The following is a 17,335-nucleotide window of genomic DNA, read 5'->3' as shown; positions in this document are numbered from 1 at the left end:
CAGAAAAGGCTATTCACATTTACAATAAGGAAGTGTTCCCCTGTCCTGTTTTGTCTGACATCCTGTCTGTCGCAGGCATTGACATTGTTATAACATAGCACCTACAATTTTGAAAAACATTTACATTATTCAAGTATTCTCTATTCATTGGATCTCTTCTAGCATCGCTGTTCCTATAGAAAGAAAAACATTTGATGCATGCTGTCTTGGTAACGCCGTTTGTACAAGCCTTGTGTAAACAGAATGATGCGGGAGGTTTTATTTTTTTTATTTTTATGACGTACGTGTACGTTAATCTCTCTTTACTTTCTCTCTCAGTGTCATTATTTGAAGCACAGCTATTTCAATCATCTTTTACAGTAAAAGTCTCCCGTAACACTGCCTTCCTCTTCCTGTTCTGCTGTCTCAATTAACTTTAGCTCCAACATTGTGTATCGGGTGTAATCCTGTGAAGCAGGTTAGCCCAGGTGTGGCCCAGTCTGACACGTTGTTTTTTTCCTTTTCTACTCCCCGTTTCTGCAGTTGGAGGGAAGGGTGGAGGAGCTGCTGAAAGAACTTAAAGAGTCGCGGGATAAACTGATTCACCAGGACCAGGCAGCTAAGGCTGCACTCCAGCAAATGCAGAAGGACCTGTCCTACAGGCTTGAACAGGTATAACCGGGTCCTTGATGAGCAGCGTACACAACTTCAGTTAACAGTCTAACCCTTTATTAGCATTTCTTTCTTTATTCTATTTTTGTCTGCTCCTTTTTTGTTTTGCTGAACTAACCACTACAGATTTGCATTCATGTGCAGACACACTCCTCTACAGTATCTGTTATATTTTTATACTCGGATTATGCCAATGCGTCAATTCCACAGTCATTGAGAAGAGTACACCGCTTTCTATAACTGAATGTTTTATTTATCTTCAGATTATTTCTAAAGCTGAAAAACTCAAAGGTTATTCACGACTGGCAGAAAGTGAATCAATTTTTGCAGCACACTCAATCCCATCTATCTTTGAAGCTGTCTATTAAAAACTTGCAGATTCAATCACATAGCTCAAGAGAGCACATTTATTATCCAATAGATGCCACACCTGGTTTGAACCACGTACGGCACTTTTCTCTTGACGGTTTCATCACACTACAGTTTTTAATTTCACTGTTCAGTGAACATTGAGAGGAACATTTGCCACTCAGTTGTTCTCTTACATCAGTCTTCCCTTAAGATGGTTTCACTGTCCTAATCAGCTGCTAGTCCCTGGTTTGAAATTCTTTTCTTAGTTTTATACAATCTGCTAAGAGCAAAGTGCACGTTGTGATAGTGAGTCATGAAAGGGGCAAACTGTTTCCTTGAAGTCCACTCTTATACAGTTTCCCCTTCCTTCTCCTGAAAGTCCAGCTTGCATATGGATTTAGCAAACCGCATACCGGTACTAACTGAAACAATAGGAAGGGCACATGAGCGTCACATTGGCATGAGGAATCAACCAACCAGAGTGAGCGCAGTAGTGACCATAAAAAGGCTCAGTCAATGAAGTGAATATCGCTAATGAAAATGCTTGTTAGTTTCAGCCTTTAGTAAGCTAAATATGTGATTAAGAAAGTCTTGGTGCTTTACTTTTTTTAAACTGGATAATAAAGCAACAGAAAATGGGCTTTATAACATTGCTGTGTTGACAGTTTTGCATCCGCTCTTCAAAGCAAGCGCCTCCATCTTCTGAATCCAGCCGTCCATCTTTCATTAAGTGTTTCAGTCCAGGCTGAAGTAGCAGCAACCTCGTCCCATTCATCTGGTTTTCTTGTGCGGACAATAGTATAAACCTAATTCCTGTTTTTAAACAATCACCCCCAGGCGGGCAAGAAGTGTGACGAGGCACGGCAAGAGAAGGAGGGCATGGTGATGAAATATGTGCGGGGGGAGAAGGAAGCCCTCGACCTGAGGCGAGACAAGGAGGGTCTGGAGAAGAGGCTCAGGGAAGCCACCAAGGAGGTCGACCGCCAGGCGCTCAGAGGAAACCAGCTGGCTCAGGATAAAGGTCGTCTGCAGCAGCTGTATGATGCGAAGGTGAAGGCAGTTTGGTGTTTTAAGAGCACACTAAACCATTTGTAGCAGGACGTGAAAGACTCAACAACTGCTCTGCTTAACATTATTTATCATCAGGAAGTTAACCTTGGATAAAAGTAAGACCTTTTTCTGTGGTGCGTTTGACCTGCTGATGTGCTAAATTCCTTGAATGTATAATTTTCCTCTAGAGACATAATAAACATACAAACCCTGGATTGAGTCCTAGCAGTTTTAGACTTCTCACACGGGATTGATTATCCTATCAATATTGGGGGGGAAAGATGAAGCCTGCTTATTTAATAGGAAGCTCGGCTCAGCCAAAGATCTCCTCCTCTGATGTTGTTCCCTCGCCCATTTCTCACAGGAAGGCGAGGTGGGCAGATTGATGCGAGAGGTGGAAAAATTGAAGGAGGAGCTCAACTCTCATCTCATCAAAGTCAAATGGGCCCAGAACAAACTGAAGAGTGAGGCCGACGCGCACAAGGTAATGTATCCAACCTTTTGGGTTAATCCTGCTTAGAGCTACTTGTCCAACAGAAGGGCAGTTGGAAACCACTTCCCAACGACTGCATGAGGTAGTTGCGGCTAGACTTTACATTTTGTTTATAATATTTATACGTCGTCTGTATTTGCTTGAAAGATGCAACTCAAGTTTCTGGTTAATGTTGATCTTCTAAACTTAATCTAGAAACCACGCCTGTTTGTCAAAGATTCTAAGCATTCCCAGGAAATGAATGACATCCCCTTCAGTCATTCTGTCTGCAGCCGCCTCACAGAAAACATGATTACTGTGCACGTGTCTCATGATTCGGGCACCAAATGAAATGAGGTGAAAAGGCTACATTAATGATCTGGCACGGATATCATCGTTAACATCGCTGCTATTTTTGGACATTTCTATTAAGAAACTATGCTTTTCATGTTTAACTGCCACAAGCAAATGCTCAACAATGAACAGAGGAGTGTGTGCGTGTGCGTGTGCGTGTGCGTGTGTGTGTCACACACTCGGTCTGCACAAATTCCGAAGGCATTTGCCAGGGGAAAAAAATTGCAACAGGAGCATTTTGCAAATCATTATACGGCTTTATACAATGCGTGCTTTGTTGTTTATCTCTGTGCAGGAATCTAAAGACAAACTGCGAGAGACCACTTCCAAGTTGGCGCAGGCCAAAGAAGAGACAGAACAGATCCGCAAGAACTGCCAGGACATGATCCGAACATACCAGGTTTGTGGTATTTCTCACAAAGAAGTATTAGTTTGCCCATGACCAATAACGGGAGGAGCAGATGCAAAACAGCGCTGCATAAATGGTAGAGATTGATTCTTTTGATCAGGTTCACACTTGTGAAAATTAGGGACACATGACAACAAACTGTTATGGTAATTTATTTATTTTAATAGTATACTATATGAACTACATGAAGCTGAACTTGACTAATTCTCCTCGAGGAGAAAAGACGTTTCATTGCATTCCTTGAGGTGGTGTTAGAGAGCTGCCTCAGTTCCCTGTGTGCTGGTTTGAGCTTCGGTATTCACCAGCAGTGTGTTATTAGTAGACTGGGACTACTACTAATCTACAGGGACTGTAGATTACAAAGCAGGACCTCAATGAAACTCCTTGTTGAGAAGATTTTAAAAAGACCTGATGAAAGAAAGTAATGTTTTATAAACCGATCGCATCTCATGATGTTAGAATGTTAAAATAAAATCCTGAATCGCTGCAGGAAATTACGTTTTCGTCTGTCAGTCTCATTATCTGGCTGCCTTATATTTCCCACACCTCTTTCTTCAAGGCGAGACTGGTCGTCACGGCAGCCCCGCTTCCGCTGCGCCTTCTCTCTTTCACCCTCGTCGTTGTTGTTGTCTTGTTTTTGAATCCTCCAGGAATCGGAGGAACTGAAGTCCAACGAGCTGGATGCTAAACTGAAGGAGACCAAAGTAGAGCTGGAGAAACACAAGCAGGAACAAACAGACCAATTAGAGGTGCCGATCGCTGTGCACACGTACAAACACTTTCCCACACATGCTATCCGGATAAGTTCAGCGTCAGTAGCAGTATTTAAACTATGTGCTAACTGCATTCTATTGTTGAACATCTTTGACTACCAACCACAAATACAAATTAAAAACTGTTCCCGATTTACTATTGATTCAAAATTTCAAGGGCATTCTGTTTCATTTTTCATCCTTTTTATTGACTATCTTGAAGTTCTTCTCGTACATAAAAATCGGTTTGAGATGTGCATTTGCCCTAAATTGGAACGAGTAACGAAGTGGCACTGTGTGCACTCATACACACATTTAAAACACAACGGCCTGTTTTTCTCCTTTTCATTCTGAGGGGAATCACGCTTTAAAAATACATGGCCTAGAAATAATCAATATTGAGCTCAGGGTTTCAACAACAACCCAGAGGACGTCACTTATTCCTCGCTGTCATTTTGCATCCGTTTGTTTATCCAGGTTGTTACACATCTTTTGAAATGAATGTCAGAAATATCAGGTGTTTATAAGTCATTAAATTGTCTTAAGTGTGAGTTCTAGTGTATTCATTTGAGCTGAAATGTGACATTTGAACCGTTTTTTTCTGTTTGTCAGAAATGTTCATATTTGTCCACAAACACCTCCTGTGTTTTACATTATGTTGATCATTTTTCCATGTTGGACCTCAGCAGACATTGTGTGTTATGTTCAAGTTATAGTGCAGCTTATTCATAAGTTATTTGGCAAAAAAACAAAACTACTGGGTTTCCATTACTGGCGGGCGGTAGTGTTAACATGAGACTGGGGTAAATAGAGGAAGTAGACAGTACATGCACCAGCATCACTGACATGTTGTCTTGGAGACCGGCTAATGGCTTCTTGGAAATGTTTTAACATTAATGGCTTTGTTCGAAGGATGAGACGAAGCACTATTAAGCTCTGCCTTCGCATACGTAATGACTGCATAAACAAAATAATGTTAATGAATGCCAGTAATGGACTGCCAGCAAACACATCTGCAATGAAATTATGCTAATGTGAGATTTATTTATTTATTTTTTCAGACATAAATATGCGAGTGTTAAGTTAATGGATAATTGAACTGAATACTAATGTGTTTTAAAATCTTAGTCTTAATAGTTGCACTGGCACAGAAGAACTAGGTATGCTTTTAAAATACAGTGTTTACAGGCTTAGACTCTGCTCAGGACAGCAATCCCCTTTTCTAAGTATTAACCTTAACAGTGGATCCATATCTAACGTAGACCTTGATGTATCCGGCAGGTGCACCGAGTGAAGGCCAAAGAGCTGGACGACTTGAAAAGGAGTTACAAAGAAGGCATGGATGAGCTCATTACTCTACGAACCAAGGTTTGTAATGGGGATAAGGTGTGTGTGCGTGTGCGTGTGCGCGTGAGCGTGCGTGCGCATGATATCCAAAGATTTCAGGGTTAATCAAGGATGTGTTTCGCTGTAGTTAAAGTGTCTAGAAGACGAGCGTCCGCGCTGGGAGGACGAGCTGAACAAGTACAGGGAGATGATCAACCGGCAGAAAGCCGAGATCGGGCGGCAGAGAGAAAAGCTGGAAGAGATCACGGCGCTGCAGGAGCAGCATGAACGGTACACACTCGCGCACGGATCACAAAGCCCTTGAACTGTAAATGGTTTTGACACCACAGTGCACACCACACTGCAATTCTCCCTTCTGGGTTTTTTTCAGCTAGAACATCATTGCATGTTTTAAAGATAGGCCAGGGACCGATATAGCACAGAGGGCATGAAGAGACTCTGGTCCCTCTGCGGTTGTGTGGCCATGTGCAGATCACTTGATGGAGGAACTTTTCCTCTTATCTAAGTGGTCCTTTTTCTGTATGCCATAAGTAGGTGGCTCCAACCCAAATAGAGTTAACCAAAAGCTTTCTAAATGTTTTTTCTTGTTTTTTTTTGCTCTTCCTGGCGGTCACTTTGAGCAGCAGGGCATGTATCCACCACAGATTTTAGTATTTGGAAAGTAAAAATGATGCCACCAGCTCTTTGGTCTGTGGGCAACTTTAGTACCAGGGAAGTTATGACTTTCATTTCAGCCAGTCTGTGAATTAGAATCAAAATGTTAGTGCTCATATTAGCTGTAGCTTCAGTGCTACATACGAGTGCCCATGCAACAAAAACATCAATTTAAATAAAATGATGTATTCCAGATAATTGAAATGAGAGTGAGCAGTTGATTATGTACTTGTTTTTCTACTACTACTAATTTAGTAACTACACATTTTTTTGTATTGGGTAGTTGTCTCTTAAACATGATCAAACATTCAACTCATTAAAGATAAATAAGATCATACATATACAAACTCCCGTCTTATACAGTGTATTCTTCTCTGCAATACAACAGTAAGCCTTTCACACACACACACACACACATGGGCGCTCATATCCAGCACTCTTTTATTAAGACCTCGCCAATGATCCATTTGTCCCGCAGTGATAAACAGGAGGTCACATCTCTTCGCGATGAAGTGGACGGCCTGTCCAACCAGCTGGCGGACCTCCAGCGTGATGTACAAGGCAGCAGAGAGCGCGAGGCGGAGTTACTGGGCTTCACTGAGAAGCTGAGCAGCAAGAACGCCCAGCTCCAGTCAGAGAGCAACTCCCTGCAGTTCCAGTTGGATCAGCTCAACAGCAGCTTCACCGAGCTGCAGGCGAAGCTGGAGGAGACCAACAGGCTGCTGGATGACAAGGTGGGCCAAGTGTGATCACACAGCTGTGTAAAAAAAAGGGTACATGGCAGCCGAGTAGTCAGAACATGCGGTGTCCCAGAACTGATCTCTTTTGTTTTTTTTGGCTTAAACAGAAGGAAAATCATCAAATAGTTTGTGCTTTATTTCTTTCTTATTCAGTCACTGTGTGAATTCTGTTCTGTTGTCACAACCGCTTGCTGCTCATTCACGCCTGCTGTTGCGTCGTTCGCGTCATTCAACCTCCCGTCCCTGATACTCCCCTAGTCACGGCTGCTGAAGCAGGAGGAGGTGCTGAGGCAGCAGGAGGTGCAGGGCCTGCAGGAGGAGCGGGCGGCATTGCAGACCGAAGCGGCTCAGCTGAAAACCAGAGTTGAAGAGCTCCGGGATGAGCTGTCGACTCAGAAAAGGAAACAGGCTGCCAACATCAAGGACCTCACAAAACAACTAATACAAGGTTAGGAACCGGGGGTTTGTTTGTTGGAAGCATAACGGCTGATATTTGCGACGAGCCAATGCGTGCAAACATCACTTTTAAATTTCATTATTTAGCAAAATATAGGATTAGCAGGTGATTTATCCAACCCATGTAGTAAAAAAACGCACATCCTGTGTCAAAATTACTTTACTAGTTTGTGTTCAAAGGAATAGCTCTCAAAAGCGTAGTGTCGTTTACAGCGCAGCCGTGCTCCTGTATTTAAAACCACATGTTTTGAATACGTGAGTGAGTGATAGATTGATTTCCTGCTATCGTTGAGTATCACTTCACTCTGACATGTGTCTTTGATGTATAATGTCTCCACTCGAGGAGCGTCCTTCACTCAGGATTTAATGTCAGGTCACACACACACACACACACCCGGATGAAGAGGAAAGGCTGCGGCGCGATTAGAAACCAGGGGGATGGGAGAGTACAGATATCTGCTGTGCATAGAAAGGCAATGTTCTTCTCATGCTAGGATTATACTTTGTAGAAGGAGCCCGTTCCCCCTGCTTGGTTCCCTGTGGGACACACACACACACACAGTGACCTAAAAGGGATGGTTGGTTTTTTTGTGAGGTTATATGAGGTACTTGTCTGTATTCGGTGTGTTACCCACAGTAGACGGTGGTCACCAAGGGTGCATCATAACAGTATTCTCCACCCTTTGCCTTGTTGACAGGAGGCCCTTTGCGATTAGCTCTTCAAAGCTGACACTTCTTTTAATAAAAAATTGCAATTTTACCTTGCAGAACCCCTGCTGTGGCCTTGATTTGTTAGTTTGGTGTGTGGTGAAAGAGAGCAGAGACAACTGCTTCAGTTGGAATAGACTATCTGACCTCAAGTTAAAGCAGCGGAAATATTTGGAATAAATCTCCCAAATTCATTATTTTTTTGCGTGCGTGCAAATTGAATAGACTGACCATGAAGTCCTACAACCCACAAACTAAATGTGAACAGTCCCTTACAGGCACAAGTTACAGAGCTATTTTATTAACACGAGCGTTTCCTATTTTTTTAATACGGGACACAAGAAGAGCTTGTTCATCAGTGCTGCAGTTAACAACATCATCTCCGTTCAGCTCAGTAGTGTAAAGTCTTTGATTATTCATGGGAGGTTTGCAGAGTGTGCAAAAGCAGCGTGCATCACCTTCATTCAGGTCGACCCCTTCAGAGAAAAACTGTTCAGTCAAGCAGCGATGCTTAGCTTTGACTTTCTGCCTCGTATCGTTAGTTTTGTAAGAATTTATATGCAGTTTTTTATTATTGCACGCTATCTTATGTTTTTGAAGAAGTTGAAGGTTGTTTCTTTGCTCAAGATTAGCGTTGAAATGATTAGTTCTTAAATGAAAATCCCAAATATACAAACATTTACTCCCGCAATACAGTCAAGAATTTTGTTGACACCACTTTCCTGTGTTTTAAGCATTGGTGTGACACTAACCTTTTTTTAAGCATATAGTGCAAATCTTTACGAATCTACTGTCAATGTTGTTGTTTTTTATTCCTTCTGTACTCTGTAGCCCGTAAGAGAATGGAGCAGGTTGAGAATGGAGGCTGCGACCGGGATGCCAGCAGTATGGGCAGTCGCTCAAGTTCCTCAGGTACTGCTCCTGGATTTGGTTAGTATTTAACATGCGCAAAAGTCATTTCCTAAAATACTTTTTACCTGTAAAATGTTGTCGTAAATGTCCCCCTAACAAGGTAGAAGAGAAGGCGATAAATACTGTATTCTTTTTGATAAGAATTAAAAGCTTGCCGCTCGTCTTAACAAAGACCTCCATTCACCAGGCTCGTTGAGCGCACGACACGGCGGCAGCGCTGGCGTTGAAGATCGCTCACCGGACATCCAGTCCGGCCCCTCGGTGGTGGTCGTGGACAGCTTCCCCGAGGTGGACAAGACCGTGCTGGTGGACCGCATCGTCCGCCTGCAGAAAGCTCTCGCTCGCAAGCAGGAAAAAATCGAGTTCATGGAGGATCACATCAAGCAACTGGTGGAGGAGATCCGCAAGAAGACCAAGTGAGTGGCCCCGTTCAGTAGACGAGGCAGAGAAGGGGGAGATTCATCTTCATTAAATTGTTTTCCTGCTTAATGCCATGGTGAATTACTTTCTTGGCGCAGTTTGACCCCGAGGACGCAAGGTCATGATGTTAGACCGGTGCAAGCGATGGTTGGACATGCATCTCATGTAACTACGCCATTAGAGAGGCACTTTCTTGCTGCTTTGTTAAAGGGATTAAAATAACGAGGACTGAATGCAGCACATAGTTCTTAGCGACTGTCTGTTAAAAAGCTTTTGGTGCAAATAGTGCAGATAGAGATGCTGACCAATAGTTCATTTGATTTTTGTGCAGTTTTTGTACCTCTGCTTCAGCTCACCTTCACCTGACAGCGTATGCACACTGTTTATTATCACCCGTCGATTGTAACTTGTGCGCCTCACTTTGGATCCGTGACACAATTTCAAAGTTACTGAGAGTCAAGGGAGGAGGGGGGGGGCACTGCATCAGTGTGGCTCTTTTTAGTGAGGTGCCATCCATATTCACGGCCATCGCCCCCAACTGAAGAGATGGCGTGAAGGTCGTTGCAGCTATCTTAATCACGTCGCTGCTTTATGTGACGGTTGGGCCTTGTAATGGATCGCTATGAATTCAACATACCAAAGTATCACTTTTAGAACCAAATAAACGGTTTCCTCGAATCGTAATCATTGATCGAGATGTAGATCTCTCCAAACTTCTTCTTCTAATTGTTCTCCATCACACTGGCTCTTGTTGCCAGATTATTATTATCATTATTATCATTATTATTATTACTACAACGATTACTCAAATAATCCCTCCTCGACTCGGCTTGGATCATCCTTATCTCTTTTCTCAGCCACACACTTGTATTGAAGCCATTAGCCTCAACCTACATTCTCGAGTTAAGATCGAGGACGAATCCCACGGTTACCGGGCTAAATTTAGCTCTGCGAAATCTCTGCGAAGTGGAGGGGGGGCGGGGGCATATTGCACTTCCCAGAAGTTGGAAGTGCACTTGTCCTTTTTGCCTTTGTTGTATCCATCCCTCCAGGACGACCTGGTGAAACTGGATTTCCTGTCAGCCTGCAGCAGGGGATGAATAAAGAGACCCCGTTAGTGGGACAGTGAATAGCGAGAGAAAAGCTGCCGCTTAAGCTTCCACCGATGATTTTTGGCCTTTTTTTTTTTTTTTTTTTTTTTTAAGGTAATTTCCTGTTGAAGCTACAACAACAATTAACGTCTCTTGTGTACTCGCTCTATTCCAAAGAATATACAGTTACAAAGTAGGTGGTGGGGATATTTTTGGAAACACCTGGTTGAAAATCTCTAAGAAATCTCCAATCACAACTAAATTAAAAACTGTTGCGTTTCAGCAGCAGGCAAAGCGTCAAGTCAGCGCAGTTGAGAAAACCGACAATCTTGCCGCTTAATTCGGTCGTGAGTTGGATTCTGGGTCAATTTTGGATGAATAATCAACATTTTCTGAGGAGTATTTTTTTGCTAACTTTCAACGTTGGATCATTTCGCTGAAGCTTTGATTCGCGCAAACATCAATTTCCCAGCGTGGTCGGCGAACTGTTTCCCTGTAGGCTTTTCACATGAAACTTTTATTATCAGTGTGCTCTCATCCAAAAGCTCTCATTTGTATGAATACGTAATATGACCACAGACGTTCAAGCTGTTATTTGCGGACCTCAATGGAAGCTTTTAATGCTAGAACATACATTTCGTACAAACCTCACTTCTCCCACAGCAGCAGCGACTGAGGCTCTTGGGTTTTGCAGTATTCAGTGCCGCTTGTCAAACCGATGGAGGAAAAACCAACATGATTTTAACATGTGACTTGAATTAAAATGATGCCGTCATAAACCGAATGAGATCACGCACTCGGCTGGAACAAAAAAAGGACTCTCACAAATAAATCCTCGTGCATCCCGGGCTGCAGACCTCGTGGCCACAACTTTAATTTGCCCCTTTTTTTTGCTTTTGCTAAACACGGAACTGGGGTCCGAGTACGGACCCTTCAGAGTCTAGTCAGAGGTAAGTCGTGTGTGTGTGTGTGTGTGTGTGTGTGTGTGTGTGTGTGTGTGTGTGTGTGTGTGTGTGCGTGCGCCTGTGTGTACCATAAACGTCTTTCTTAGTGTGTAATTATAAGTACGGAGCCACACACATTTTGAGGGCTTGTGTGCTGCATATATATTGTGTTAAAGGACTTAATAAAACTGACACATAAAGCACATCCATTCATTTAATGGATCATAAAAGATGGTTCTTAATACTGAGAGCCAGTATTGGTTTTATCCCCCTTCAGTCAGTCATCTTCAAACAGGTGTAAATTATTATTAATTATATTTTGGTATTTCGAAGTGTAATATTTAATATGGCACATTTTAAGGAGACGTGTATGTCAGGCTGCTGCTCTTTTATCTATTTCATTCACATTCATGATTTAGTAGTAATGGTTGTAGTAATAGTACTGGTACTCCCCTTGAATGAATCTACTCTCAAAGTATCTTCTTAGGAAGATAATAAGAATATTTTGAGCTCTACATTTCTTGGAATCTCTTGAGGAATAATGCCGATTTTTACAGCATGCAAATCTTATTGCGGTTCCCTTTGCGCATCCTGCAGTTACCCACTTTCAGAAAGTCGCTCTCGGACCCACCTGGCATTTAAACGAAAGGATATGGCTGGACGTCGTGGTTTCAGATGTACAGCAGGGTTGAGCTCCTGTTTTTGAAATATCGATTTACTGGCCCATCTTAAAGAGTCACAGGAGGGATGTTGTTGACCTTTTGCTGAAGGTCATCGCCCGATCCTCTTCATCTGCCCAGACTCCCAAGTCTTCAAGAGGAAAATTTAAGAACACAGCGGCAAACGTAAACGCTTTTCAGCTCTGGCATTGGAGAGGTTTCATTTATTAGCTGCGAAACTTGGACAGCAAAAAGTTTAGCGCTGTTGAGCTAATGATTTCTCTCTCTGGCACAAACTATCTTCTCTTTCCCCGAACGAACGAGCTTTAGCACGTTATTCTTACAGAGATGAAAATGTTCCATGAAGATCAATCTCCCCTTCTCGGACGATCCCGTTTTGATTAATTGAATCCTTGCGGCCCCCTCTACCGCGGCCCTCTCCATTATCTTTTCCTCCTCCGACTGTCACGGGAATCATCTCTCTAACTACGACTGAATTGATGGCGCGCGCGAGTTCAACAAGCTGCCCCGCTGAAATTACCATTCTACAAACGTCTGCTGCTTTTGCAGCTGGGAACGGTTTTATTGCTCTCCATGCTGCCGCCCATAAATCCCACTTTCCTCCGTTTCCCTGCTCGACAGTCTGCAGCACAAAGTTGTACACCTCTCTCTCCCTTCCTCCCCACAGAATCATCCAAAGCTACGTGCTGAGGGAGGAGTCCGGGGCCCTCTCGTCCGAGGCGTCGGACATCAATAAAGCCCATGTGAGCCGGCGGGGAGGCATCATGGCTTCGCTCTACACCTCCCACCCGGCGGACAGCGGGCTGACCCTGGACCTGTCGCTGGAGATCAACAGGAAGCTGCAGGCTGTGCTGGAGGACACGCTGCTGAAGAACATTACTCTGAAGGTAAATTGTCCTCCCAGCAGCCCCACCCCCCCTCCCCCAAACGCCATTAGCATTGTGCTGTAAATGCATTAACAATTGTACATGCACTCGCAGTATTGACGTTACGTGCAGTTTTCAATGAAACCCACGTAGTGTGCAGTGGGAGATTTATTGTTTAATTCTGATAACTGATAATAAGCATCGGTTTGTGCACAGGTAGTATTCCTGTTCTTAAAGGTGCATTCGTCCATTCTAAAGCGTTTAGACTATTTTCTACCCCTAAACATTTTATTCCAAAACCCTCAAATGTCTGTTTCGTCCATCGGCTCTTTTTTTTATAAAAATATGTTTAAAAGTCGGTTGTTTTTTCATACATGTTTTAATTTGATTGAGACTTCATAGCATTTCAATTTAGATACAAGAATCCCTTTTCTTTTAAGTCTTCTCACCTCCACAGCAGACTGCAGGATCCCGGGATGCCTCTTCTGCAGCACTTTTGCAAAGTACAAACTGCTGATGATGCTGAAACTCATTTATTTTGTAGGTCCAGGCGTCACCGCTGTTGTGGCCCTGTACAGATCAGGGGCTATTCTTGGTCCCCTCAAAGCAATATGTATTTAACATTCACATCACTTGCCTTCCCCGGCCTTTTAAACATTAACCACAACAAAGCTGGATGGAAAGAAAAACACTTGTGTCGTTGTTTCTGCTTTATGTTCCCCAAAAAATGACACGTTTGCTTGAATACTAATTTTAAATTAGTCTTGATTAATGGTGTAATAATTATGTATCTTTGACTTTAAGTAACTAGCACCATTAAATCCAAGATAATATTGATATCATGAATCACATTAATTTGTATATGGTTTGTTTTTTTATTGAACAGGCTCACAGTCTTATCAGGACAGTCGGGTTGTTTCTCTCCGTTATCAGAGAGATGAGATGTTGGGAATCGTGGTCCCATTCAGAGCCTGCATTATTGATGCTAACGCCACGAAAGGATTCATGTGCCCCAGTGACACTGAACGTGTTCGTCCTTCTCGGCAGTCCATGATCTTGAATAGTTTATTCAAGCCCACATTCACAGCGTTCGTCCTCGTTCAGCGAGCACGTGCGCTTTGTCCAGCTTCGCCGCCTTTGGCTCTTTTGATAATGTAATTGAATTGCGATTCCAGCTGAACCAATTTTCCCGATGCGTTTGTGTTAAATGAATGACTCCGCTTCTCGGCTCTCGAGGAGGTGACGTGGATGTGCGCTATACCTAAAAAGAAAAAAACGCAGCGGCAGGGACAGAGTGGCGGGTTTATTGCCGTTGCATGAAATATGCTCCATCCTGCAGTATGTGTGCAATACAGGCTTTACGTACTACAATAAAACCCATTTATTTCATGACCAAGTGCCCGATTAGAATGGGTGAAATCCATAGAGCGGCTGGAAAACAAGCAAAACTCTGCTTTATTTGCACTTTTGTGTTGACGTCTTGGATGCTTTGTTTGTAACAAGCAGCTTCATGTTGTCTTTATATTGTGTTAAACTCATTTTAGAAAAAGACAACCCACGTAAAAACCTAAATAAGAATTTCAATTTCAATGTGTGTGTATTTTCTGACAGCAATTCATGTTTCTGTGGCTGAAAGATTATTGGCAGGTAGTAATTATTTTAAAAACACTCAACACACAACAGATTGTGACAAAATTACAATACAACAAAAAGCCCTGACGAAGCTGAAATTTAAGGCTACGCGTTCCCTCAGATGGGTAATTTAGTTTCTGCAATTTTCAGACCCCGGTAATCGTTGTGAGAATTAATGGCGATTATTGTTTCTTCAAAGATTTTTTTTTTTTTATTGTCAATTACACACGCCCTGTCTCCTTTTGCAGGAGAATCTGCAGACTCTGGGGTCCGAGATCGAGAGGCTCATAAAACAGCAGCGAGATCCTGAGGACGGAGTGAGGAGGAAGTGACAAATCCACCGAGGAGGAGATCAAGGACCAGTAACTACTTAAGCAACCTCGCCCCCCCCCCACCCCCTTTCTGAAGGGACGGGAAAAACTAAGACGTTCTTCCAAGACGCGCAGGAGCAAATACGACGTTGTAAGTGCCAGTAGCGCGTCGGGCTGGAGGACCTCTTGAATTCTGTCCATTTGGGGACATGTCTGAGGCTTACTTGACCTGTCGTCATTCCGTCCACATTGTACCACCTCCGCCAACACAACTGATCTTCCTCTGCCTCGCGTCCATCTCCCCTGAGCCTCGCCAAGATTAAACTCTTTCGGGCCGGTGTGTGAAAGTCTGTCTTGTAAACTCATTGATGCCACAATCATGAATGTATAGCGAAGTCTACCAGGGAGGTAGTTTAAAAAAAGAAGAAGAAGAAAACAACAAATTAATACATGCTAGAAAGAAGACATTTGTCCCCTCGCGGCTCTTTTACGCCGCCCCGGCCCGGCAGCTATCTCGTGTGCCATGTGGGCATTTCTCATCAAACTTTTGCGCTGCACAGCACTTGCGGGCCGAGGCGGTGAAGCGGGGCGACTCAACGGTAGACGCAGCTGGACTGAAGGAAGCACAGCCGCGTGCTCTGCAACGTTTAATGCAGCCGACAGCACTATTCCGTCAGCGTGGAAGTATTCTCGTGTCAAGCTTTGTAAGAAAAACGTATGACAAGTGTAATGTAATGTTAGGGTTGAAATGTAGAGCTGGTCTTGAGTTTGGCCGTTTTTGTGTGTGATTTTTCGTTCTTTTTCTTTGTTTCTTGGCTTAAAACTGTACCGGTGTGGTTATACATTTTTATTTTTTTTTTATCATGCGGATTCTTGTTGAGCTTTTTGGCTTTTAATTTAAAATAATGAACACCTAGGATTTTTTTTGCATCTCCTTCTCTGATTTGTATGGTTATTTCCAACGGGTAACAACTTCTGTCAACCAGACATGAGCATTTAAAGCTGTGTTTGTAGCATCGGTAGCATTCCTGATACCAAACCGTGGACACGCAGGTAAAGGCCCGCGTGCAGAAACGTTCTTTGCACCGTGTGCACAGTCTGAGCTGGTGAGAGGGCGAAGACAAAAATGTTCACGTTCTCCACTTCTTTTTCCTCGTGTCACTCAGTCCGTTGAAGTACATCACGAATCAGACGGACAGGAGTAGGAGATCTGTAGCTATTTGCTCAGGAAAGTCGATGGAACCCACGGAAATATTTTCTGGGACAAAGTGCAATGCTGTTCCTTTTTCATTGATTATATATATATATATATATATCATTTTTTTATTTTTCTTTATTGTCTTTTGTTCTCTCTGTGTGTGTGTGCGCGTGTGTTATTTTTATAACCTCTCAAGCTATTGTGTTCACACCTCCTGTGCATTCTTCAGCTCTCAGAGCTTCTAGGATTCCACCTGATCGAACATGAAGTTTGTTTCATCCACAGGAGAACCGCTACACTCGATTTGCATTTAGACCAGAGTCTTGTCAGACACCCAGCTACACACGGTCTACACACACACACACACCCTATGACTGTTGTGAAGCAGGCAAATTGCTTGATTGAACAATATCAAAGTGTCCATGGTCTGTATTTGATCGGAAGAAGCAGCTTTCACAGCGCGTAAGCCTCTGTCTCTCGGTTGCTTTCAATCAGAAATCCTCTTTTTATGGTTTGCAAGTTGATCGCCCTCCCCGTTCAGCCCGAGGCCGTGTTCAAATGGCCCACTGTGTGAACAGAGATGAAAGTTTCCATGGTTGAAGTCACAGTCCTTAATACCGTCCTCGGCGTTCGTTTAATCCAGAGCGACTTCTCTCTGCGATGTGGGAGCACCGTGTGAACGTGAGGACGGCCCGCCTAGAGATTACACCTTGGACCGGTTGCAGATTCATCACTTTTCATTCAGGGTTTCCGTTTGTATCAAGGCTGTTGATTTATTTCAAAACCAAGGCAATCTGTATGTTTTCATGAATGTTAAACATAAAATAATCTGCTCGCTGCTAACTATGTGTAAATCATAATGCTTTTTGTTGTTTCTTCACTTCTGTCCTAGAAACTGACAGTAAAGTACAACCGATGCAAAAACCATGCATAGGTTGTACTTATTAAATCCAATTCTCAGAGGCAGGCTGATGGTCGCCGGATCCCTTCTGTCAGAATCATGCTGATCACACATTGCCGCAGCCTCGAAACGTAGCAACGCCGGCGCATTGTCATTTGACATGACTGAAATGTGTTTGCGTCAAAAGAGGGTGTGCGTGTGTCAAAATAAGGTGGAAGTCTGTAATTTCTCCTCTTGCTGTGCAATGATTCTCTGGCCCCCTTTAGTGGAATATTCAAACTGTGATTATAATATACATTTGTAAATATGTCATTCTGTAAAATGATTATGAGAAGTTTTAAAAAATAATGCTGATTCCGGATTACATTTGTGTGTGTGTGTATATATTGTTTCCATGGAATAAAAAGAGATGAGTCTTTACTTTCTCTTAAATGTG

At 43.0% G+C, this 17,335-nt stretch overlaps 1 protein-coding gene across 2 annotated transcripts in view; it reads left to right on the top strand.

The window, feature by feature from the left end:
* Window positions 1-17,335, top strand: part of ccdc186 (coiled-coil domain-containing protein 186) — a 20,437-nt gene extending 3,102 nt beyond the window's left edge. Inside the window, exons 4-16 of one of the 2 annotated variants that reach the window (XM_040176675.2) lie at window positions 523-651; window positions 1,840-2,052; window positions 2,417-2,536; window positions 3,174-3,278; window positions 3,938-4,036; window positions 5,321-5,407; window positions 5,514-5,656; window positions 6,519-6,774; window positions 7,039-7,228; window positions 8,776-8,856; window positions 9,044-9,272; window positions 12,659-12,878; window positions 14,738-17,335. In XM_040176675.2, the coding sequence (XP_040032609.2) occupies window positions 523-651; window positions 1,840-2,052; window positions 2,417-2,536; window positions 3,174-3,278; window positions 3,938-4,036; window positions 5,321-5,407; window positions 5,514-5,656; window positions 6,519-6,774; window positions 7,039-7,228; window positions 8,776-8,856; window positions 9,044-9,272; window positions 12,659-12,878; window positions 14,738-14,821 (1,956 nt within the window). In that variant the 3' untranslated portion in view covers window positions 14,822-17,335. Of the gene's footprint in view, window positions 1-522; window positions 652-1,839; window positions 2,053-2,416; window positions 2,537-3,173; window positions 3,279-3,937; window positions 4,037-5,320; window positions 5,408-5,513; window positions 5,657-6,518; window positions 6,775-7,038; window positions 7,229-8,775; window positions 8,875-9,043; window positions 9,273-12,658; window positions 12,879-14,737 lie in introns of both variants that reach the window. The other variant, XM_040176674.2, reaches the window with a different exon arrangement.

Source organism: Gasterosteus aculeatus, chromosome 5 (genome assembly GCF_964276395.1).
Source record: "Gasterosteus aculeatus chromosome 5, fGasAcu3.hap1.1, whole genome shotgun sequence".
NCBI classification, from domain to species: domain Eukaryota; kingdom Metazoa; phylum Chordata; class Actinopteri; order Perciformes; family Gasterosteidae; genus Gasterosteus; species Gasterosteus aculeatus.
The sequence above is the reverse complement of the archived record's forward strand: the minus strand, read 5'-3'. Positions and strand labels throughout refer to the sequence as shown.